The following is a 25397-nucleotide window of genomic DNA, read 5'->3' as shown; positions in this document are numbered from 1 at the left end:
TCTGGCTGGGAGCCAGTCATTTCCAGTTTCGTGCCCTGCCCTTTGGTCTCACCACAGCCCCCATGGTGTTCACCAAGTGTTTGGCAGTGGTGACAGCTCACCTGAGACGTCAAGGATTCCAAGTGTTTCCATACCTGGACGTCTGACTCCTCACCGCCCCCACCAGGCATCTTCTCATTCAGGCCAGGGAAACGACCATTGCCCTTTGTCATCAACTAGGGATTACCTTGAACTGGGGATAGTCTGCCTTGCTGCCCTCACAGCGTGTCACATTTATAGGCGCAGAGCTAGACACCGTTCATATTTGGGCGTTCCTGCCCCAAGAAAGGATAGGAGTGTTGCAGGGTCAGGTTCGCGCGTTGTTACCCCTCAAGAAGGTTCAGGCCAGATAGGTTCTACAGCTCCTGGGATCCATGGCAGCCACCATTATGTTAGTGCCTCTAGCCAGATTACACATGAGGCTTCTGCAGTGGCTCCTCTCTGCTCAATGGTCCTTTCAGAAACTTCCCCTGTCCCAATTGATCCTACTCACCGATCGGTGCAAACAGGACCTCTGTTGGTGGCTACGCCCCGCCAACTTGAACAAAGGGAATCCGTTTATTCCTATGCCACTTGTTGCCACGGTGACCATGGACACCTCCCAGATGGGGTGGGGGGGCATTATCTTGGCAGGACGGTCCAAGGCACGTGGCAAGATCATGAGGTACATCTGCACATCACTGTTCACTGTTCTAGAGATGAGAGCGGTGTTACTGGCGTTGCAAGCACTGCAGAGCTCTCTCCCCCTAGCAACGATTGCGATTCACTCAGACAACATGTCCATGGTGTGGTACCTGAACAAGCAAGGGGGAATCAGATCTTGCCCCCTATGCAGAGAGGCCATGCGAGTGTGGCAGTGGGCAGTGTCTTCCTGACGGTTCCTAGTGGCAACGCACATTCCGGGAAAGGCCAATATGATAGCAGACAGGCTAAGCAGATCTATTCTGATTCCTTACAAGTGGTTCCTGAACCGCCGAGTTGCGGAACAGATTTTCAACAGGTGGAGTCAGCCTTGCTGCGATCTTTTTGCCAATCCCCACAATGCCAAGTGCAGCAACTACTTCACTGTGATCCCCCCACAAGGGGAGTCACCCAGAGACGCTCTAGTCCACGGTTGGCCTCCCAGTCTGCTCTATGCTTTCCCTCTGTTTCCTCTGCTACCAAGAGTGATTCAGAAAGCCATTTCCTCGGGAAGCAAGATGATTCTAATTGCCCCACACTGGCCTCGCCAAGTCTAGTTCTCCTTTCTTCATCAGTATGCAGTGGACAGTCCTTGGATTCTGGACCCAGTACCAGACCTACTGACACACATGTCGGGACAGTCCCATCCCTCCCTGCGGACCCTCAGGTTGACAGCCTGGCTACTCCACTTCCATCTTTAGTCAGACTTCATCGGTTTTCACCTGAGGTTTTACACATTTTATCTTCTCATAAATCTTCTACCAGGAAGATTTATTCCAGCAAGTGGAAAAGATTTTCTATTTGGGCTGAGGCTCAGGGACTGGATCCTTTCACTGCCCCCATCCCTGCTGTCTTGGATTTTTTATCCATACTTTTTCAGCAGGGTTCTGCTCCTGCAACCATTAAGGTCTAGCTGGCCGCTATTTCTAATTTTCATACCTCTTACGAACCTTCTCTCATGGCTCATAAACTATGTAAGGCCTTTTTGAGGGGCACCTTGTTACTACGGCCTCCTGTGTCAGAACCCATCATGCCATGGGATTTAAATTTTGTCTTACAAGCCCTGACTTCATCACTTTTCGAGGCAGCTGCCACCTGTGAATTAAAATTTCTGTCTTGGAAGACTGCATTCTTAATAGCCATCACATCAGCCAGATGGGTGTCGGAGATTCAAGCGTTGTCCATCAAATCCCCGTATTTAATCTTTCATAAGGACAGGGTTTCCTTGAGACCTAATCGGTCCTTTCTTCCGAAAGTAACCTCTGCCGTTAACCTCAATCAGTCTATTGAGCTGCCAGTTTTCTTCCCTCAATTTTCCAACAAGGCAGAGTTTAGATTTCATCAGTTGGACGTACACAGGCAGCTTCGATTTTACTTACACAGGACAAAACAACTTCGAAAGTCTGACCAACTGTTTGTGTCCTTTTCAGAAAATAGAACAAGTTCCCCTATTTCTAAGATTACAATTTCCAGATGGATTTCTGATTGCATCTCCTATGTCTATTCGTCAGCAGGCAGAAATTTACCGTTCCCCATCAAGGCTCACTCCACCATGGCTGTTTCCGCTTCAGTAGCTTATCATTCCAGGCTATCTTTGGATGAAGTTTGTGCTGCGGCCATGTGGGCTTCTCCCCACACCTTTATTACTCATTACAAATTAGACTTGGCTTCTAGGGGCTGGGCTTCCTTTGGTTTCACTGTTCTCAGGAGCATCTTCCATTGAGCCTCCTAGTATAGAGGTGCTGGGGACGCTGTCCCGTGAGTAAGAATGTAGGCAAGATTGGACCACATAACATCAAGAAGTTATGTACTCACCATAACGTTTGATGTATGTGGTCCGTCTCGCCTCACATTCTTACGTTCCCTCCCACCTGCCCCCCCTCCTGGAGGATTTGGAGGCGACATTGGTTTCAGTACCCTTCGGTATTGGTTGTTTTTTTTCTTTGCTACCCTGGATAGTGTTCTACCTTACTGAACTGTGGTTGTGCATGAGGGGTGACACTGGATTGCTGCAAACTAGATCTGGGGCTATGGAGCAGTGCAACATGGGATACCAGGTTAGCCCAGCCAATTAGAGACTTCCTGTTAGAAAAATAAGTTGGCCTAGTCGGAGCCGATGTTCGGCTCCGAACCTGTAAGAATGTGAGGCGAGATGGACCACATACATCGAATGTTATGGTGAGTACATAACTTCTAGTTTTCTGCTTGTGCTACGTATAAGAGCCTTAACTGTGTTGCTCTAAAATAACCCCTCAAATTGAGTAATCCTAATCCATCATGTTCTATTGGAAGAATCATCTTATCCCAGTTGACCCTTGCTGTCTTCCCTTCCCAGATAAAATCCTTCAACTCTTTAACTGCTATCCACAGCTCCTCTTCTGCTCGATAAAAATATGCCCGACTTGTATATAAGACTAAAGAGACTAAAAACATTTTAATTGCTTGTATCTTGGTATAAGTATGCATATAACAAAGCTTCCAGTTTCTCAATTTTTGAATTAAACAAGTTTCCTCTCTTCCCACATATCCTTAGCTCCCACAACAAACTCATTTCCAATCCATACTCCTAAATACTTCATTTTATCACGTCCCTATAAATATATTGGATATTGTTGGACCAATTCGTGTGTGGGTACTTAATTTATTGCTATTGCCTTTTGTTTAGCTTCATTAATTGTGTATCCCAAGAAGATTTGAAACTGTCCTAAAATGTTCTACAACACTGTAATGTCACTTTCTGGTTTTGTCACGTATAAAATATCATCTGTAAATAGAGCCAGCTTTACCTGACTATCATACTAGTTATATCCTTGAATTTTTCAGTCCCTTATTTTCTTTGCCAGTGGTTCTAAATATAATGTGGACAACCGTGCCTGGTTCATCTACTCAACCAGAAGTTATCACAGAGGACCCCACCCACTTTAATTTTCACCTGTGACCCTCGTATATACTCCTTATCAGCCTTATAATTGTATCAGGGAATGCAAATGCTTCCATTGCCCTGCTCTTGAAGTCCCAGTTTATTCTGTCAAATGCTTTCTCTGCATCAAGACCCACCAACAACAGTGGTATTTTCTTACATTCTGCTTCCCTCTGTATCATCAGTGTTCTGTTAATATTGTCAGATGTTTGCCTTCCCTCCACAAAGCCACACTGATCCATATCTATCAATTTTAGTATCACTTTTGCCATTATAGACGTAAACACTTTATAATCATGGTATAGTATTGAAATGGGTCTGTATGAAGCTGGCTCCAATGGACTTTTACCCTTTTTAGGTATTACCATTACCACTGCCGTCTTCCATGATGCTGGTACTCCTGCTCTGAAAATACTGTTAAACAAAACCTTGCAGATCTTATCAGTTTTTTCCTCCTAACTTCCAAATTTCCACCGGAATACCATCTATTCTTGGGGACGTTCCTGTAGATTGGTTAGGCATAGCCATTTTTTTATCTCTTCTCTTCCTATTCTGTTAGTAATTTAGCCTCATCTACCTCTAACCTTGGCATGGTTAATTCTTCCATAAACATTTACATTTGTACCTTTTCTTGATTTCCATAATTCTGTGCTTTATAAAAACTTTCATAAAATTTCTGAAGTATTTCTGATACTTCTACAGGATCTCTTATCTTCCTTGTTATAGACTCCCTAAGCTTGGTGACAACCCTTTCTACTTTCTGTTGCCTGAATTGTGCTAAAAGTTTTTGTGCTCTGCAATTATTATTAAAAAAAAAAAAACACAGTTGCTTAACAGCAATCTTTCTAAACTCTTGCATATTCTCCAGGTAGGTCTTATAACCATCTTTAATCCCTAGCATAAGGGTCTCTATTAGATCACCAAACACTTAAAAAAAAGCGAACGGTGATTGATCGAACTTATGTAAGCGAAAGCTTAAAATATCGAAGCAACAGAAACCCAAAATTTTCCTAGGGAAAGAATTCGGTTGTCCGTTTCTGTTGCTTCGGTATTTTCAGTGCAGTGGTGGAAAGTTACGGGTCGGGTTCAGGTAAGTGTGCGATTGTGTGGATGTGAGTGTTAGGGCGGGTTAGGTGAGTTAGGGTGCCGGTTAGGTATGTGTGCTATTGTGTGGACATGAGGGTTAGGTGAGTTAGGGTTAGGGAGCGGGTGAGGTGAGTGTGTGATAGTGACGGACCTTAGGGTTTGGGTTAAGGTAAGTGGATAGTTAGTGGTGTGTGTATAGTTTAGTGTAGAGTTAGGTGTCAAATTTTAGGTTTATGTGTCTGGATTGCTGTTTGTTTTGTGTGATTGTGTTGTGTGTATGTGTTTTGGAACAGCGATCCCCCCCCCCCCCTAAAAATTGCTGTTCTGACAGTTCGAGATTGTAAGCTTTCGCTTACATAAGTTCGATCAATCACCGTTTGCTTTTTTAACCATTCGGTGATCTAATATAGACCCTATCATAACACCTCCATCTGGTTTTTGTTAAAATGTCTGCTACAGTAAAAACATTTATACCCTGACAGAAGTGGTTTCCAATCGTAGTTCTTTAACCATGTTTTACAAACAACAGCAATAATCTTGTGGGAACACAGCAAATTTTTCAGAAAAAAATATTTTTAATGCTCCTAGCATTAATAACCATCAGAGATGCATCAAATGTTATCTATAAACTTACATTTTTGACCTGGCAAAAATCGTGCTTTGTGTTAGTCAAATACTGCAAAATATCTGCTGCAAAACTCATTTTCACTGTTCTTGACAAGTGCACCCCATCCTGTCTGAACATGTGTGCCCAAAGTTAGGCTTGAATGCTCTACACATTTCCATTTTTTTAAAACAAGACATTTTTCCATGTAGGTATTTCCCAAGAAAATCTTTTCATTCACGGTGACCTGACTCTCCTTTCTATATGTGATTTGTGAAAAATATGTACGTTCTAACACCTGTACAAGCTATGCTACGGTCCTTGCAGATGAGATATTTTGTACCGACTTGACTAAAAACAGGTCAGTACTTCCTTACATTAAGGCATTCTAAGATCTGCTTCCCATCCTCTATTTTTGTCCCTAGAAGCTTAACGCTATTTGATGTTTATTGTCTTCTCTGTATATCAGTTCCTCTAGTAATTGAATCTCCAATTACAAGAATATCTTTTTTGACCAGATCTGAAATCTGTTCAACTTTTAATTCAGTAATATCTGCTTTATCAATTGTTACAAAGGAATGATCTTCATCACAATTAATCTTATTAATCACACTGTTTCAGTTGTGTATTACATTTGCAAGCATACAGTTCTCATCCATCTGGCTTTGTACATCCACAGCTTGAGCCATGTTGTCAACGTCTGTCTTTCTCCTCTTTTTCTTACAGTAATGTTCTTCAATCCTTCTACGTTCAATTTTGATTTCTTCCTGCTGCTTGCCCATTTTCTCTAACTTCTCTTTCGGAAAAATTATGCCTTTCTTTTGCGTGAAGGTTTTCCAGTAGAAAAATATTATCATCCCCTGTAGTCTATATGTTGCATAACAAAGCAGTGTCCTTTTTGTATGAATTCTCTTTGCTGTACAGACATTATCATTTTTTTCTTCCTTATTTGTTGCGAACGTTTTAAATGTGTTCTGTTTGCCGATTGCCCAGCATTATTTCTCTCATCAGTCCTGTCCTTAATATTTGTAAATACCATTCTCCAAGCCATGCCAGTTGCACAGGTGCAATAGTCATCAGTTGGTCTAGATTTGCTACTAATAATGGTAAACAAATCATCCAACGTTTGATATGAGGAACACAGATCACCAGTGTTATTAAGTGTTACCTTTAAATATACATAGGTCTTGTTACACTGTACAAGATAATTGTGCTTTAGTAAATCATTAATGGCATACTTAAGGAATCCATATTCAGCTGCAAATGAATAAAGAATTCTAAAAGAAAAGACGAATCAGTTACCGCAGAATGCAAACAGAATTTAAATCAACTTCTGTGAGAAAAGTGGGTCCCTATTAAATTATCGAACGTTTCAAAGTTCGAATGTCCTATGTCTGACACCATATGATCGAACTTTGAAAAGTTTGAAGTTGTATGCATAGAATGGGAAAATTTCCCTTTTCTGCACTGAAGTGTGGTCTCGGAATTGGTATATTTAAGTAGGGGGTGTGTGGGTGCAGGGGGGCTTGCCCCCCTGCTCAGAGCGTTGTGTTTTTTTTTTTTTACATTTGTATTATATATTTGAAGAGTCAAGTTTTGCTTATGTTGTCGAACATATGAGGTTTGAAATTTTGTAGCTTCGCATATATAATATAGACCTGAGAAGTCACACAAGCAGTATGCAGCTAAATATTACATTTAAGTACAGTAAAATTGTTGCTCTGACCAAACAAATTGTGAATGCCACATAAAAGCTGGAAGTCCTTTACATGACATATGGATCCATGTAGTATCTTTTGTTCACTATTGCTTGTAGTCGCACCTCTTCAACAGTAAAGAGCAATAAATCACAAACCAAGAGAGGATTGTTTTAATAAACTCATGTCATTGTCCCCATTTATGCAGCCTTCATTAGGCCTATCATTGAATATAAGGACCCCTTTGGTATGCATCTGTCCAGACACGTGCAAAAACTGGAGTGCCCACAGAGATAAAAGGATACAAGGCTTAAACATGTCTTACAAGGACCAACACAAAGCCCTGTCACTGTACTTAGTGTTCTACATACTGCTAAGAGGTGACCTGTGTCTGGCATACAAGGCATACTCTGACCCATTACTGATGGTTTTACTGCACAACAGCTAATCAAATGACATCAGAAATACTTGGTCTAGGGATCCAAACCTCTTCTGCAACATCAACAGAACAATTTGGAGTAACAGGTATGTCTCGCAGGGGATACTGCTGTTGTGGAACAGACTCCTCAGCCGTATAAAGTTCATCCCTGTCCATATTCAACTGCAACTTGGATCTGTGGATGGGAAACAGAAAATTTACCCCAGGACTGCCTCCTGTATTACCAGTGGACAGAGGCAGCTCCTAAATGCTTTATCCCATGCATCTGAGGTCCCCTCAAATTATTTTCGGTATGATAAATTATTTTGATTGAGGTAATATATAATTATCGACCATGGGATGGATAAGGCCAATTTATAACCAGATGGGGATTTGTTAATTCAAGCACAAAAAGGGAAAATTGTTAGGCTTACAATGGCCCGCAAGGCAGCTAGCTTAGTACTTACCTATGAACTTATGCAGTGCTTCAGGCAGGGTCTGATCCAAGTATTGAGAAAAATAGGAGGAGAGAGGATGCAAACTCTAAGCAACTCTGTACCGTTTCATTACCCTCGCCCTTAGAAATGAGCATTTCTGCATTACGCTTAATAATGCCAGTTGGTTACCTGTCCAACAACATGTCAGCCACTTTCTTGGGTCACAACTCTAAGCTCCTTAAACAAAACTCCTACACTTCCCTTACCTGCAGCCCCTTCAGATGACCCCCGCCAGTTACAATCTAAGAAGTGTTAACCACTCTAGTCCACTTCTTCAGTGTCCCAGAACCAGATTATATTGAATTAACCATGCCTTTTTGTACCCTAGGCCCCAAACTCTGGGAACTCCTCCCTACTAATATTAAAGACCTTGCATTGTACCCAATGTTTTATATTCAGCTTAAAGATAATCTAAAGTCCAATTCAGTTTACAAATGCTTTCCCTCTGGGTATAGCATCCAATCCTTCACTCTCCCCTTCACCACATTTCTTTCTCGTTATTTTCATCCACTAAAATATGGCATCTCTTCTACATTTCGTACACTGAATGCAGTAACTGTGTGTGTCTCCTTACTTCTGATGGCTTTTACACTTTGTGCTGCATGCCTTCACTATTTAACTCTCTCCTTTTTGTGTGTGTCTCCTTACTTCTGATGGCTTTTACACTTTGTGCTGCATGCCTTCACTATTTAACTCTCTCCTTTTTCCTCCCTCCTTACTCTCACTATCTCTTCCTGTTGTCCTCTGTACTGTGCATTTCATTGTTACCATTGCTATTTTCATACACTATTTTGTTTGTATTCATACTGCTTGTTAACGTGCTTGTCCCAGTTACCAAACTGAGTGAATTAATGAATAAATGACAGAGGAACTGGTTTTCCTAAGCTGCTATAGGGCAAAAGAAAAAAATCCTCTTATTAAATCCTTGTTCTGCTGCTAGTCATAAAGTTATCTCTAGAAACAGAATGGGAAACCTGACTTTAATCAGGTTAGCTGATGAATAAAGTTAAAGATTTGTAAGGGAAGTCCACTAAACGAAAGGAAGAATCAAAACAGAACACTGATTAAAACGTGGGCTGCATGGGAAAACACAGCCGAAGTAGGAATGAACAAGAAGTTGGCTGCTCAGGAGTGCTAGGAATGTCTTGGTTGGAAAGGTTAATGAGGTGTGTGAGGGTGCTAATAAGTATTGGTGGCCAATTGAACAGGGTGAGTTAGGTTAGATCCCAGTCAAAACCTAAATCCACATAATTCAGACAAAATGTGTTTAAAACCTGTGGCATGTCATAAAATACAGTGGATATGAAAAGTGTACAGACCCCTGTTAAAATGCCAGGTTTTTGTGATCTTAAAAAACGAGACCACAATAAATCCTTTCAAAACATTTCCCACCTTTAATGTGATCTATAACCTGTACAATTCAATTGAAAAACAAACAAATCTGTTAGGGGGAAAAATATAAAAAAAAAAAAAATTGCAATTAGCTGGTTACATAAGTGTGCACACCCTTAAACTAATTCTTTGTTGAAGCACCTTTTGATTTAATTACAGCATTTAGTCTTCTTGGGTAGGAGTCTGTCAGCATGGCACATTTTGACTTGGCAATATTTGCCCACTCTTCCTTGCAAAAGCACTTCAAATCTGTCAGATTGCAAGGGCATCTCTTGTGATTAGCCCTCTTCAGGTCACCCCACAGATTTTCTTTTGGATTTAGGTTTGGGCTCTGGATGGTCCATTCCAAAACTAATTTTCTTCTGGTGAAGCCATTCTTTTGTTGATTGGATGCATGCTTGGGGTCATAGCTGTGTTGAAAGGTGAAATTCCTCTTCATAGGTTCATAGGTTCATACATGAATTTTACTATGCCCTTTTTCGAGGTTAGTTTACTGTGCCTCTGTCTAACAGTGACACAGAAGTGATACCCGGGGTAAACCTATGATCTCCCATCCACTCATCAAGATTCCTCTTGAAGAGAGTCAGTGAAGGACTCTGCCTAACTTGGACTGGGATTTTATTCCAGAGTGAAGGGAGCCTCTGGGTTATGAATCTGTCCCTCCAGAATGTCTTATTTATTTCAGTGCTGAGGTTAAAGTCCCTCGAGCGCATAGCTCGATGGGATTTGGATTTTCTGAGGTGCAGCATGTCCATTAATTCTGGGTTGGACATGGCTTTATACGTCAGGCACAGATCGCCTCTAAGCAGGCAGTATGGAACCGAGTAGAGCTGGAGTTTCTTTAACCGGGCAGCATATGCCATCTGTTTGAGCCCTTTGATCCTCTTGGTGAGGTACTTTTGGGGTCTTTCTAGTTGCTGCAGGTGTCTGGTGAGGTACATCCCGAAAGGGGCATTGTACTCAATTATGGGCCTGATGAGGGATGAGTAAAGAGGCACAATGACATCTCCTGATCTAGATGTGAATCCCTTCATGATTAGGTGGGCTATATAGAAGGTTTTTCTAACCACTTTGGCCATGTGGTTGTCAAATGAGAGATTGCTATCAACTTGGGTCCCCAGGTCCCTAATTACTTCTTCCGTACTTAATGGATTACCACCTATGTAGTAATTTGGGGGCACTTTGTTTTTGTCAAAGGGGATGACCATACACTTTTTGGCGTTTAGCTTGAGGCCATGGCTCTGGCACCAGTTATCAGTTTCTATGAGACCCTTTTGGAGGATGCTTGTGTCAGCTGGGGAGTAGATTATGGCGCCCAGTTTGCAGTCATCTGCAAACCTGGTCAGCCACAGTCCTTCCGTGTTGGCCTGTACCTCTGAGAAATATATACCGAACAAGAGAGTTCCCAGGACTCAGCCCTGTGGGACGCCACTTGTAACTGGTTTGGAGTCTGACATGGATCCAGCAATTCTTACCATGTGGGTTCTGTCCTTGAGCCAGTTTGCAACCCATCTAGTGACATAGGGGTTTATATTTAAGCTGGAGAGCTTATCTATGATGCCCGAGTGAGGTATTGTATCGAAGGCCTTTGAGAGGCCCAGGTAGGCTGTGTGGACCACATTCCCCTAGTCAATGGCCTTGGTGACTGTTTCAAAGAAATTGACCAGGTTTAAGAGGTAGGATCTGCCCTTAACAAAGCCAAACTGGGTAGGATCCAGTATCTGTAGGTCCCCAATATCTTTATTTATGAGTTCCAGGCTTATGGGGCGTTAGTTTCCAGGATCCGTTGAGGCACCACCTTTGTGGAGAGGGACCACTGTTGCTGTACGCCACTCTTTGGGTACATAACCTTGTAGTAAGGCTGAGATTGAACAGTAGCTTTATGTTGGGGGTTCAGCCCTTCTTGGAGTTCATGTAGGACGCAGCCCAGGACACCGTCTGGTCCCATTGATGCTGTGTTTTTTGCTTTTGAGAGGGCGGCTCTTACCTGAGCATCTGAGATGTCAGGGGGGGCAGCACTCTGCCGGGATAGATATTTGCTCTTTTGGGGGGGAGGGGGGAATTTGCGCTGAACCTGTCAGCCAGGATGTTGGCAATGTCTGTGGGTTCAATGTATTTTTTGTCATTTTGGACTAATTCTGAGCATATCTGGGAATTCCCACCCAGGTTCCTAACATAACTAAAGAAAGCCTTGTGATTATCTTTAGTGTCTTGTGCAATTTTTGTCTCAAAGCTGGCCTTAGATGATTTTATGAGTGCCCGTAGTTTTTTGCTAATACTGATCAGAGATGCCTTCCCTTTTAGGGATTTTGCTCTATTATGTAGTAGCTTCCTCCTTCTATTGTATAATTTGTTTATGGCTGGGGTCCACCAGACAGGATGCCTGCCTTTGGGGGATTGAGTCTTGGTTTTATTTGGGATTGCGTGATACATGCATTCCTGAAGGTGTTCGTCGAATGCGTTTATAAAGGATTCTGCGGTCTGAGCCTTATTTTCCACAGGCCCGGGGGCTTTGAAGGATTCTACCTCGGTTTTGAAGAGTGTGAAGTTTGCTTTAGAGAAGTTTTTCACTGTAGTTTTCTGGGCAGGGGGTGGGGTCGGGATGTGGATATCCAGTGAGATTAATTTATGGTCTGATCTTACCAGTGAGGGATGCACTTTTGGTCTGAAGCATAGAGTCCCCATGTTGGTGATGATCAGGTCCAGTATGTTTTCCCCTCTCGTGGGAGTGGCGACAAGTTGTTCCATAGCATTTGAGTTTATAAATTCTAGGAACCTTTGGGCTAGGGTGTTGGAGCTAGAGTAATGCTCCCAATCTATGTTTGGGTAGTTGAAGTCTCCCAATATAATGGTGTTTGGAGAGACCTTCATATTTTCCAGTGTTCTCAGGAAGGCCGAGTGGGGTTCCTGGGTTTGGGAGGGTGGTCTGTAGCAGGCTATAAACTGGAAGGCAGTTTTACCCACTGTCAGTTGCACATGGATAGTCTCCGATGCTTCATGCTGTGCTACCAACCTGGAGGTGTGGGTATCTTTGACGAATATTGATACTCCCCCTCCTTTTGTGGTTTGGTCAGCTTTCTAGTAGATGCCTGAAGGTTTTGGGCCAAAAGAGACTATTTGGAACTATTCATAATTCCCTCCACTTTGACTAATGCCCCAGTTCCAGCTGAAGGAAAGCAACCCAAAGCATGATACTGCCACCACCATGCTTCACCGTGGGGATGGTGTTCTTTGGTGATGCAAAGTGTTGTTTTTGCGCCAAACTTACCTTTTGGAATTGTGGCCAAAAAGTTCAGCCTTGGTCTCATCAGACCATAACACATTTTCCTACATGCTTTTGGGAGACTTCATGTATTGTTTTGCAAATTTTAGCCGAGCCTGGATGTTTTTCTGTATAAGAAAAGGCTTCCATCTTGCAACCCTACCCCATAGTCCAGACATATGGAGAATACGGGAGATTGTCACATGTAGTACACAAGCAGTATTTGCCAGAAATTCCTGCAGCTCCTTCAGTGTTGCTGTAGGTCTCTTGGCAGCCCCCCTGACCAGTTTCATCTTGTCTTTTCATCTTTTTTGGAGGAACGTCCATTTCTTTGCAACATCACTGTTGTCCCATATTCATATTTTCTTCACTTTTTGATGACTGTCTTCACTGTGTTCCATGATATAACCAGTGCTGTGGAAATTTTTTGTACCCCTTTCGTGACCGATACCTTTCAACAATGAGATCCCTTTGATGCTTTGTAAGCTCTCTGTGAACCATGACTTTTGCTTTATTAGACAACTGAGTAAATGTCAGGAAAATCCTTCTAGGACAGCTGAACTTTATTTGGAGTTAGTCTCTTTAATTGATGGTAGGTGTGTACCCAAGAGGACTGAATGCTGTAATTAAATCAAAAGTTGCTTCAAGAAAGTATTAGTTTAAGGGTGTGCACATTTATGCAACCAGCTTATTGTACATTTTTTATTTTTCCCCTAACAAATTTGTTTTTTTAATTGAATTGCACAGGTTATAGGTCACATTAAAGGTGGGAAAAGTTTTGAAATGATTTATTGTGGTCTCATTTTTTTATATCACAAAAACCTGGCATTTTAACATGGGGTGTGTACACTTTATATCCACTGTATTTATGGATGGTTAACCATTCAGGCAAAGTTCCTTTGATTGCTACATCGCACTATTTAAGTTATTTTGCGTGATTGCTACTTTTTTTTGCTTTTATATGTGCATTTCACTGTTTTTTTTTTTTTTTTGTGGAAAAAAATGCTCATCCTCTCATCGTTACTGATGTAAGACTGTCTTGACATTGCCTTCAGCAAGGGATTTCCAGCTAGCTGTTTAATTGGCTTTTGGTAGCATTGCACATGTGGATCTCTTTCTGTGTTTTTACATTAGGAGGACTTTGTTTATTCATCTTGCGGCAGGAGGTGTTTGCCTGATCTGTCTGAGTTGGGACATACATGAAAGGACTTGACTTGTAGTGTACTCATTTTATTGCCCCATTACTTAGTTTATTGGTTTTTTTCCTCTGCTGCTATAAGTTTTGCACATTTATTTGGATTAGTGGCGCCCTGTACAGTATCAAACACCTAGAAAGCAAATTTTCCCTGTAGAAGAGTCCATACAACTGTACAATGTAAAAACAGCAATATAGAGCAAAATACCTTTCATGTTGACAAGCTTTTAATGCAGCTAGTTGGGTGTTGAATGGTGATACCTACAGATTTAGTAGAATTCAGTAGTGTAAACATTAGTAGAATTTAGTACTTTTAAAAATAATCTCCCCCAATAAAGCATCTTTAATAGCTTTTTAATCCCAGTACCACCTCCCCTTTGTAGCTCACCAATCAAAACACGGGGCAGTAAAGATATGCAACATTTCCTAACTGCTCTGTAGCCAGCTTGGTGGTTGAGTATCTTGAGCCTGTGTAGCAGTTGTCTCATGTTTACTGACAACCATTTAATCATTAAAGAAGCAGACGCAGTATGCGAGAGATGTACTTAAACAGTGACAGTGGAGGGTAAACTCTTGCATACAAGCGCACTTCAGGTTATCAAAAGCACATGCATACAATACCCACCTCACACACACAAGCTAACATATCCTAAGGCACAGAAAAGCAATCTTCTGAATAAAGTTCTCGTAGACTGCCTGTTGTACCACCAACGTCACGCATACTGTCAATGGAGCCCCAAACACTAAGCCCCTAAGGCAAGCAAACACACTTCGCAGGACTCTCATCATAGTTTAACAACTGGCTGTCTTTCTTGAGAGGACATGGTTAACTTACCACGTTGCTTTGCCAAGGATGGACAGCTCCTTTCCCGTCTAGGCTTTTGAATAATGGATAAAACTTTATCAACCCCCATATTGTCTTTTTTAAATGGTGCTAAACTGACATATCTACAGATACCAGGAATCAAATGGAAAACGCACTAAACAAGCCTGTATATGAACTCTGTTTATTGCAGTAAAAACACACCAAGATTAAGCTTTTTCGTTTTTCACATAGAAGACTTCATCAGAATAAAGCACACTAATTCAATTTTATCTATTATGTAACATGTACTGGTATAAAAATGGTTCTTGCAATAAGCGGAGTTCATATACAGACTTGTTTGGTGCATTTTCCATTTGGTTCCTGGTCTTTTGTTATTCGCACTGCACCAGATATGTGGATTTTATACCTACAGATACAGCAAAATCAACTTCACTTAACCTCATGGTGCTACTGCTCAATACCAGGAGCCTAAATAAAAAGCTCTCCTCACACTCTAGAATAGAGGTATCTGTGCAGTTACTGAGACATAGTTTAAAGGTGGGAAAAGTTTTGAAATTATTTATTGTGGTCTCATTTTTTATATCCCAAAAACCTGGCATTTTAACAGGTGTGCGCACTTTTTATATCCACTGTAGTAGCTAGAGCTATGAGCAGGAAAAAGCTTTGAAATGGATAAGAAAAATGCTGATAGATGCTTGTGTTATGGTAGTTCAATGTGAATTTGTGTTGAAAGTAGATGCCAGTTAGAATGGCATAAGAGGTATGGTCATGCAAGGGAAACGGACCAATTTCCTGTAGGTCTAGAACATTTACAGCTACACAAAAAACTATCCTTAGATAGAAAATATTTTTGCAGTAGTGTATAGATATGAATAATTCCATGTATATATGTATTATAAGGACACTGGTAGAATTTGTCCACAAACAATTGGCTAAGCTTCTGGTGTCATTCAAAGGGGATCCAGGATCTGTCTACCTGGGAAGACATGATCGACAAACCACGATGCTTTGCCAGAGATGGTCTGCACCTGTCACCCCTGAGATTTTAGATTGCTGACTAAAGCTCTGGCCGCCCCTATAGTGCCTTTTTTAGGCAAGGTTCAAAGGACAAAACCACCACCGTAACAGATACAAGCATGCAAAATCTGAAGGTAATGCTACTCAGTGCTAGAAGTCTAAACCTCAAAATGCGCTCTCTCGAGGCACTCCTAAAAATGGAGAACATCGATATCTGTGCAGTAACTGAGACCTGTTTCAAGGCTCCAGAGAGCACCCCTGCAGTGTGAGTCTACAACTTTTACCACACTTTTCGGCCACCAAACCAAGACCGAAACACTAAAGGTGGGAGTGTTCATATTCACACCTCCAGACTAGTTGCCCAACACAATGCATCTGAAATTCTCCAGGTGCAACTAACACTAGGTAAGACTGCAATCCAAACTGTAGCTTGCTACAGATCCCCCGCCATGCCCCAAGATCCTTTCTAAACATACTGGAAAAATATTAAGGTGCAACCAAACACCCTAATATTAGGTGATATCAACTACCCTGCCATTAACTGGGAAAACTACTTGGGTACCAACACCTTTTCCCAGCGGTTTTTGGAATTCATAAATTCCAACTCCCTGGATCACTTAATCCATTGTCCCACCAGGGGCTCCAATATCCTAGACCTGGTCATTACCAACATGGGAGATGGATGCTCCACACCAGTGGTCACCCCCCTCATTGGTCAGGTCTGACCATAAGCAAATCACCCTTGACATCCACATCCCACCCTACCCCCCAGTAAGGAATCCTCTCTAAAAAAAACTTCTCCAAAGCCAACTTCATGCTACTCAAGTCAGAAGTGACAAACTTCATGACACCCATGCAGACGGGATCTGAAACTTCGACTGCTGAATCCTGCACTAAGGCACTGTACGAGCACATCCACTCATGCATGGATCGTGTCATCCCAAATAGAACTAAGATGCTGTCCTCCAAATAAAGGAAGCCAATCTGGTGGTCCCCTGCCATAAACAAACTATACAACAGAAGGAAGAAACTGTTGCAGAAAACAGGAAAATCCCAGGATGCAAAAAAACTGCCTTACCAGCCTCAATAAGAAGCTCAGATCCCTCATAAAAAAACTCAAAAGCTAGTTACAAAAATAAAATTGCCAAAGATTCCAAAGACAACCACAAAGTTATTTCTATAGTTATGTCAAGAATCTAAATGGCAATGCTCAGATCTGCTCTGAGGTATAACAGAATGGCATTAAATGCACTGATCCCAAGGATATTGCCAATATCCTGGCAGATCAATTTAGTGCCAACTTCACTCCCCTCTCACCCCCTAAAGGGCCTATCTCGATACCAAATTCCGGTAATCACAGCCATACAGGTAGAAACCGCACTCTCCAAAGCTAAGAATACAGCATCCATGGGATCAGATGACATCCCAGGCTCTGTGCTACATGAACTACAAAATGAACTGGCACCTCACCTAAGTGTCATGTTTAATCATAGCCTCACCTCAGGCTTCATGCCCACTGGGTGGCGCACAGCTACAGTTGTCCCACTCCACAAGGGGGGATCCACCTTGGATCCCGGGAACTACCATCCCATCAGTCTGACGAGCCTGATCTGCAAGGGCATGGAATGCATTGTCATGGAACTTCTAAACAAAGACATTGGCAACCTTCAAACACTGGACCCCACTCAGTTTGGGCTCGTGAAGGGCCGATCTTGTCTCCTGAACCTGATTGACTTCTTCAAATCAGTCTCCAGAGCTGTGGACAAGGGTAAGGCAGTCCAACACAGCCTATCTGGACCTCACCAAGGCCTTCGACCCTATCCCCCACTCTGAAATCATACATAAACCTGCTAAGCTGGGTATAAATCCCTATGTCACTTGATGGGTTGCCAACTGGCTTGCTGACAGAACCCAGACTGTATAAGTAGCCGACTGCAAATCCAGCTCCAGACAAGTGCAGTACCTCAGGGTTCAGTCCTGGGACCGATCTTGTTTGGCATCTACTTCTCTGAAATACAGGCCAACACTAAGGGACGCTGACTAACAAAGTTTGCAGATGACTGCAAACTGGGAGCCATTACTGAATCCCCAAATAATGTGGATATTCTACAAAAGGGCCTTAGAGAAACAGATGCTTGGTGCCAGACCCATGGGATCAAGCTTAATGCCAAGAAATGCATACTTATCCCCTTTGGGAAAAAACATGTACCCATAAATTACCACGTAGGTGGCAGTACACTAAACACTAAAAGTGTGATGAGAGACTTTGGGACACAGGTGGACAGTGGTCTCACCTTCAATAACCACATCGCCACAACAGTCAGGAAATCCTTCTATGTGACATACCTCATCACTAAGGGCTTTTCATCCAGGAAAAAGGAGGTCATTGTCCCCCTGTACTCATCCCTCATTAGACCCATTATAGAGTATAACACCCCATTTGGTATGTACCTCACAAGACATCTGCAACAGCTGGAAAGGACACAGAAATACCTCACTAAAAGAATCACAGGCCTAAAACAGGTGCCATATGCTGACGGTCTTAAAAAAAAAAAAAAAAAAAAAAAAAAAAAAACTCCAGCTATACTCTGTGGCATAGTCTACTCACGAGGCGATCTCTGCTTAACATACAAGGCCATGTCAAACCCTGAGCTGTTGGACATGCTCCACGTAAAGAAATCCCAATACCTCAGAGCCACACGCTCCAGGGGGTGTAAAGCTCGTCATCACAATGAACAAAACATGCTGGAGGGATAGGTTCCTGACCCAGAGACTCCCCAAATGCTGGAATAGACTGCCCATACATGTCAAGCAGAGTGCCTCCTTGGCACTCTTCAAAAGAAACCTTGATGATTGGATGGGAGATAGGAAATTCACCCCGGGGATCATGTCAGTCGCCCTGCTAGACAGGCATCCAGGGAAGTAAATATTGTGGGAAGAAATATCCAGGGAATTGTTATGGCTAAGCTTGTATAGGCCCTAGGGCCGATAGCCTAGTACCAACCTATGAACCCTTGCACAGCATATTTAGAAATGTAGTCTTTGTAGAAGTCACCTTCCAGATTAGAGAATGTTAGTCTACAGAAATAATTTGAAAGTGATGTACAAACCAGGCTAGGAACTCGCATAGGACATGTATAGAATAGAAAATATCTACTAGATAAGAGTGAAGAGTTTTTATAGGAAGAACTAGAGCTTTTTGAGTATACCAGATTTACCAGTGGGAAGAAAAAGTAAAAATTCCACATCTGTACTGACACTAGCTTAGAAATGCAGCTGCTGAAAAATGTTGCAACAAAACACTGGGCTTTTATTTGGGGGTCGGGGGGGGAGTAAGGTTAGGCATTTGGTCTTATTTTTTTCCAAATGAGATGAAAACTTGTTCCAGGGGATTGATGTTCCAAGCTTACAAAGTAAGTTTCCAATCGTGTGAGAAGCGAAATATGTTTTTGTGAATGTGTTATATCTGGCATAATGAAGTATAATGAAAGAATAGAAGAGGAGTGTTGCCAGGAAGGAATTCCAGGCAAGGACAAGTGGTAAACCAGTATGCCATGTGTGCGTCCTGCAATACGGTAGCAGTAATCCAGAGGTAGAAATGCTAGGATATCTATTTCCTGATAGTCTTATGGAGTCAAATGGGTATGCATTTGTTCTGTCAGAGAAGTTCTGTCTTGTGTATGAGTCGTTATTCCACCTTACCTTAAGTAATAAACCTGACAGAAGTGCAAGTGTGATTAGTACATTAAAAATCTATTCAAATGCATTTCAGGGATGCCCAGAAATTGAAAGATTTGTGTACGAGTACACATTCAGACATAAAATAACCATTTCACACTATGTTGTTGTAATATAAACTTTGAGGAAGCTATACTGCATGTCCTTTCCTTGTGTTATTTATTCAGCCTTCTGACTTGACACACTGGCTACCATGTGTCCCTGAACTTGATAAAGTTTGTATTTGAAAAATTAATGTGAAGGTTTTATAACTTCTGGATCTGAGTACTGTTGACTTCAATTTCTCAAAGTACAGTATTGTGCATGTAGGCTCAGATTGTTATTGGAAAATAGTCTATGAACCAGTACACTTACCTGGTAAACAAATAAGTGACTAAGTTCGCAATAGTACTGCTGTAGCAGCCCAGCTTATCAGCTAAAGAAGATTCCCAAAAACCTTTTTGAAAGTTTGACCTGCCCTCCTTTCATGATCTAGAAGTCTTCAGTGTTGAACAATGTAGCTTTGCAAGGCATGTGGGCAGTTTACAGGTAAAAGTTTTTGCTTTTCTGTACTGAACGTTTTGAGTACCATCACCCAGTTTTAAGCAGTAGGGGTGGTAAGGGGATATCCTGGATATTTTATGGTAATGACTTCACTTTTAAGTGGCAGAGAGGTTATTGTATCAGCTTGTCTTTTAAGAGAAACCATCACTCTCAGCAGATATGAAACTTGTCTTTACAGTCTGTGTAGAATCTCCTACTGGGTTCACAGGACAGCAGTGCACTGCAGAGTAATCATTAGAAGTCTGTTTCTCAAACACTTTTCTTCCAAAGTGTACTTGTTCAAAAATATTAAACTTTAAGTTTTAAACTTTGTTTTTTAATTATTTTATTGTAGGAGAAAATGAAGCCAGTCAAAAGGGAAAAGCTTTCTGAATCCAGTCCTGCATATCATATACTAGGGAAGGAACCCGTGTGAGTTCTGAAATGTCAAACATTTTTTTTGATGCATGAAAAAAGTGACGTGTCTTTTGTTGTTCATGGATATATTTACTGCATGAAGCCTGTGATCACAGATCAAACTAATTGATTGGGAAGACCTGACTGTGGTGTCAGACAGTTTTATCTTTCAAGTTAGTAGAGGTAATTAATTTTTAGGTTATTTGTTTAGGGCACAAGTGGATATTTCATTTTTCTGCTATTAGAGCCCAGAGCTACCCTGCAGTGCATTTGATAACAAGGGAACACAGCCTGCATTTTTTAATACTGGAAATGAGCCCAGGATAAAAATGGAGACTAATCCTTCTCATAGATTTATTTTATTATTCCTTTCAAAGCCAGAGAGCATGGTTAAGGAGTGGGGAGTCAACTTGGTCTCAAGACACATATTTTCTCTTTGATTGGATCCTTTCTTAGTAATTAGACTGTGAATCTGAACGCCTGGCTTATAAGTGTTTAACTGGGGGTATCATAAATATACACTGTTGTGATTCTCTAGTATCCTTTGTCTTCACATCTTGTTTTTATTAGAAGTGCTGTCTTGTCTTGAGAGCATGGTTTAGGAGTGCTGTCTTGTCTTGAGAGCATGGTTTAGGAGTGCTGTCTTGTCTTGAGAGAATGTTTTAGGAGTGCGGTCTTGTCTTGAGAGCATGGTTTAGGAGTGCGGTCTTGTCTTGAGAGCATGGTTTAGGAGTGCGGTCTTGTCTTGAGAGCATGGTTTAGGAGTGCGGTCTTGTCTTGAGAGCATGGTTTAGGAGTGCGGTCTTGTCTTGAGAGCATGGTTTAGGAGTGCGGTCTTGTCTTGAGAGCATGGTTTAGGAGTGCGGTCTTGTCTTGAGAGCATGGTTTAGGAGTGCGGTCTTGTCTTGAGAGCATGGTTTAGGAGTGCTGTCTTGTCTTGAGAGCATGGTTTAGGAGTGCTGTCTTGTCTTGAGAGCATGGTTTAGGAGTGCGGTCTTGTCTTGAGAGCATGGTTTAGGAGTGCGGTCTTGTCTTGAGAGCATGGTTTAGGAGTGCGGTCTTGTCTTGAGAGCATGGTTTAGGAGTGCGGTCTTGTCTTGAGAGCATGGTTTAGGAGTGCTGTCTTGTCTTGAGAGCATGGTTTAGGAGTGCGGTCTTGTCTTGAAAGCATGGTTTAGGAGTGCTGCCTTGTCTTGAGAGCATGGTTTAGGAGTGCTGCCTTGTCTTGAGAGCATGGTTTAGGAGTGCTGCCTTGTCTTGAGAGCATGGTTTAGGAGTGCGGTCTTGTCTTGAGAGCATGGTTTAGGAGTGCGGTCTTGTCTTGAGAGCATGGTTTAGGAGTGCGGTCTTGTCTTGAGAGCATGGTTTAGGAGTTCTGTCTTGTCTTGAGAGCATGGTTTAGGAGTTCTGTCTTGTCTTGAGAGCATGGTTTCCCTTTGTAAGTCAGACTGATGTTGTCATGTGAGAACTCTAACATGCGTTGGGATCAGTAGTGTAAGGGATCCCTGGGAACAGATTTTAAAACATTTCACACACTGGGCAAAATGCAGCATAGAACTGCAGCTGTTCTTTGAATATCTGAGAATGCTACATAGTGTTCCCTGGCCACATATTGTTTCAGGATCTGATTTGGGGGCTGGACATAACGTTTAAGCTGTTTTGCCATCTGGTTGCTTCATCTTCAAGACTTAACCAGTCCATATTGGAATGGCTATGTACAAATAGCTTTGACAGGTTGTCTTTCAAGTAATAATTCTCGTATTTCATGCTCAGTGTTGTTGATTTTTTTTTTTTTGGCCAGCAAACCAAAAGGATGTAATGTAATGTTTTAATCTCTTGTAGATCATGTCCCACTCTGGAATACGAATCTCTATCTATGTTTAAAAATTTGCCACTACTCTTCTCTGCCTTCCTGTCTGTTTAGGTCACCTGCTTCTTCAAAAACGTACCACTATTTTCTCCGTACTTTCCTGTCTTTTTCTGTCACCTGCTGTACACCTATCGGTCTTTAAAGACTTACTACTATTCTTCTGTGTACCTTCCTGTCTCTTTCTCTCACCTGCTTCCTGTCTCTTTCTGTCACCTGCTTCCTGTCTGTCGCCTCCTATTCACTTCTCACTCATTCTGTCCACCTGCTTTACACCCTATAACCATACTCTTCAGCTTGAACCTTGCACATTAACATACCTATTCTCATGTTTTTAACTCCCAATATTCTGCATCCTTCTTTCATTTCATGTACTTTGCCATTTCTACTGTTCACTTTCTCCCATGTGATAGTAACTACCCGTATGACATCATCCTATATACTAGCCAACTCTTTTTCTTTCTTTCTCTCATAGATTTAAGACCTTTGTAATGAACGAAAAGATATCAGTGTTAAACATGTTTTTATTTGCAACCTTGTATCGTAATTTCTATGTATCAATATTGTATTTAAATCTTTTGTATATATTTTGTATGTTAATTTTAATTTTGTGGAGCTTTTCTCCCCAGGCCACCACTGAAAATGGGTTCTTCTAGTCCCAGTGGACTTTCCTGGTCAACAAATGCAGTAAATAAATAAATAAATTTAGGTACATTAAGGAACTCTCAGTACTGATAAATTTCACAACCATTATGATTGGTGAACACAGCTTCTGGCAATGCCCTACAGTGCATGATTGGTGAACACAGCTCGTGGTAATGCCCTACGGTGCATGATTGGTGAACACAGCTCGTGGTAGTGCCCTACAGTACATGATTGGTGAACACTGCTCGTGGTAGTGCCCTACAGCACATGCTGGATATTTTTTTTTCCGATGCAAGACATAGTACCCTACTGTCATTCAGCATGTCATTGTCACTGAAAATCCTCTAGCTTGGATAGCACCAGAAATTAAACAATAGTCCATGGCCAAATAAAACTGCCTGCTGTGTCTTTACCCTTCCTAAAAATTTCATTTTCTGTTTCTGCTGGGTCTATTCCAAAACTCTGGAAAGCCTTTGCCCACTACCCAGTAAAGAATCACCACATCAGGCAATTTTACAGAGTTGCTTCATTGCTGTCATGAATCTTTGAAGTGTTCTGGAGAGTGGTGTTTATCTACTTCAAGCATGTGTGCACCTCTTGGCAAACATTAGCAAGGCTTCATAGATAGTTACTAGGCATGCGGTCCTTGAAGTGACCTTCAACAAGGAATTTACTGCTAGTTGTTTGTGGTGTCTTGTGGGTCTCTGCTACTGTTTTTTTTTTTTTTTTTTTTTTTTTTTTTTTTTAAATCGAGAGGACTGGGTTTAGTCATCTTGTAGCAGGAGGTGTTTGCCTGGTCTGAGTTAGGAAATGCACAAAAGGATTCAATGTAGTCATTTTATTGTCCAGAGGGCTGCTTATTTAGTTTTCTGTTTTTTCTGTGCTGCTTTACGTTTTCCATGTTTGTATGGGTTATCAGTGCCCTGTACAATAGCAAACACCTATAAAGAAAATTTTCTGTCTAGAACTGTCCATAAAACTATAATGTGTAAAGCAGCAATATAGTGCAAGTAACTTGTGTGCCAGCCAGTTTAGAGGAGGTACTTGGTGCCGAGTGGTGATACCTACAGATTTAGTAGAATTCAGTATTGTGTAAACATTAAAATTGGTAGAATTTAGTACTGTTAAGCATAATCTGCCCCAGTAAAGCACCCATATTGGTCTGCACCAACAAAGGACCCTTAATAACCTTCTAACCCCAATACACCACCCCCTTGTAGCTCCCACATCAAAGGATTGGACAGTATGGATATGCATTGTCCTACCTTCTCTGTAGCCGGCTTGGTGGATATGGGCATCTTAATATTGTAGCAGTTGTCTTATGATTAGTGACAACCCCATGATCCTTAAAGAATCAGTCGCAATTTGTGAGAAGTGTACTTGCACAATGACACTGGAGGCTAAACTCGCATACAAGTGCACATCAGGTTCTCTAAACCACACATACAGCACACACCTCAAATAGCACACGACACAGACATAGACTAACATTGCACATACTGTCACTGTCCATAGAGCCCCAAACACTAAGCCTCTAAGTCAAGCAAACTCCCTTTCCAAGACCGTCATCAAAAGGGACTTCATTGTAAGATATACTGATGCCCCTCTAACCAGTCTCAACAAAGGAAAGATGATTGTTAGTTGCTTACCTGGAGCCAGAGTCCGCTAAATCAATCATGCATTCAAGTCATTATGCCACAGGAACCAGTATGATTCCATCATAGTCTGTGTAGGTGTAAATGACCTGAAATGTACCCCCTGGACTATGTGAAGACATACATTATGGAAATCCATGTAGGTATAAATGACCTGAGATGTACCCCCCTGGACTATGTGAAGACATACATTATGGAAATCCATGTAGGTATAAATGACCTGAGATGTACCCCACTGGACTATGTGAAGACATACATTATGGAAATCCATATAGGTATAAATGACCTGAGATGTACCCCCCTGGACTATGTGAAGACGTACATTATGGAGCTTTCAGATTGTGTCTTAGGCTGGTATGGGCCTGACACTGAGCAGCATATTATCACAGTGGATGATGACTGTGTGTCTCAGGCTGGTATGGGCCTGACACTGAGCAGTATATCATCACAGAGGATGATGCCACAGTATGAACAAAAAATTATTGATTTCAACAACTTGCTGTTGTCATTCTAAGGGGATCCAGTATTTGTCAACTTGGAAGGACACTGTGAACTAACCACATTGCTTTGCCAAGGGTGGTCTGCGCACCTTTCCCTTCTAGGCTTTCAAATAGTGGCTGAGGCTTTGTCTGCCCCATAGTGCTTTTTTTTAGGCAATAACAAATTGACAAAACTACCGACATAGCAAAATCAACTCCACATAACCTCAGACTGTTACTGCTCAATGCCAGGAGCCAAAATAAAAAAAAAACGGCACTCCTTCCAAGCTGTACTGACATTCGAGAATGTAGATACTTGTGCAGTTAACAAGACCTGTTTTAAAGCATCAGAGTCCCCCGCAGTGCAAGGTTTCAGTGCCTTCCAAACTTTTAGACCAGTAGCTGCGCGGACAGGGGCTAAAGGTGGAGGTGTCTCGATA

General features: G+C 41.8%; 1 protein-coding gene across 2 annotated transcripts in view; it reads left to right on the top strand.

Annotated features, from left to right (window-relative positions):
• TRMT1 (tRNA methyltransferase 1) overlaps positions 1 to 25397 on the top strand; it is a 733367-nt gene that overhangs the window by 584817 nt on the left and 123153 nt on the right. For both annotated transcript variants that reach the window (XM_044084732.1, XM_044084733.1), the window contains exon 14: positions 20250 to 20326. In XM_044084732.1, the coding sequence (XP_043940667.1) occupies positions 20250 to 20326 (77 nt within the window). The remainder of the gene's footprint in view (positions 1 to 20249; positions 20327 to 25397) is intronic.

This window comes from Protopterus annectens, chromosome 9.part0, assembly GCF_019279795.1.
Source record: "Protopterus annectens isolate FY-2018-M chromosome 9.part0, PAN1.0, whole genome shotgun sequence".
Lineage (NCBI taxonomy): Eukaryota > Metazoa > Chordata > Ceratodontiformes > Protopteridae > Protopterus > Protopterus annectens.
This window is presented reverse-complemented; position numbering and strand designations above follow the sequence as displayed.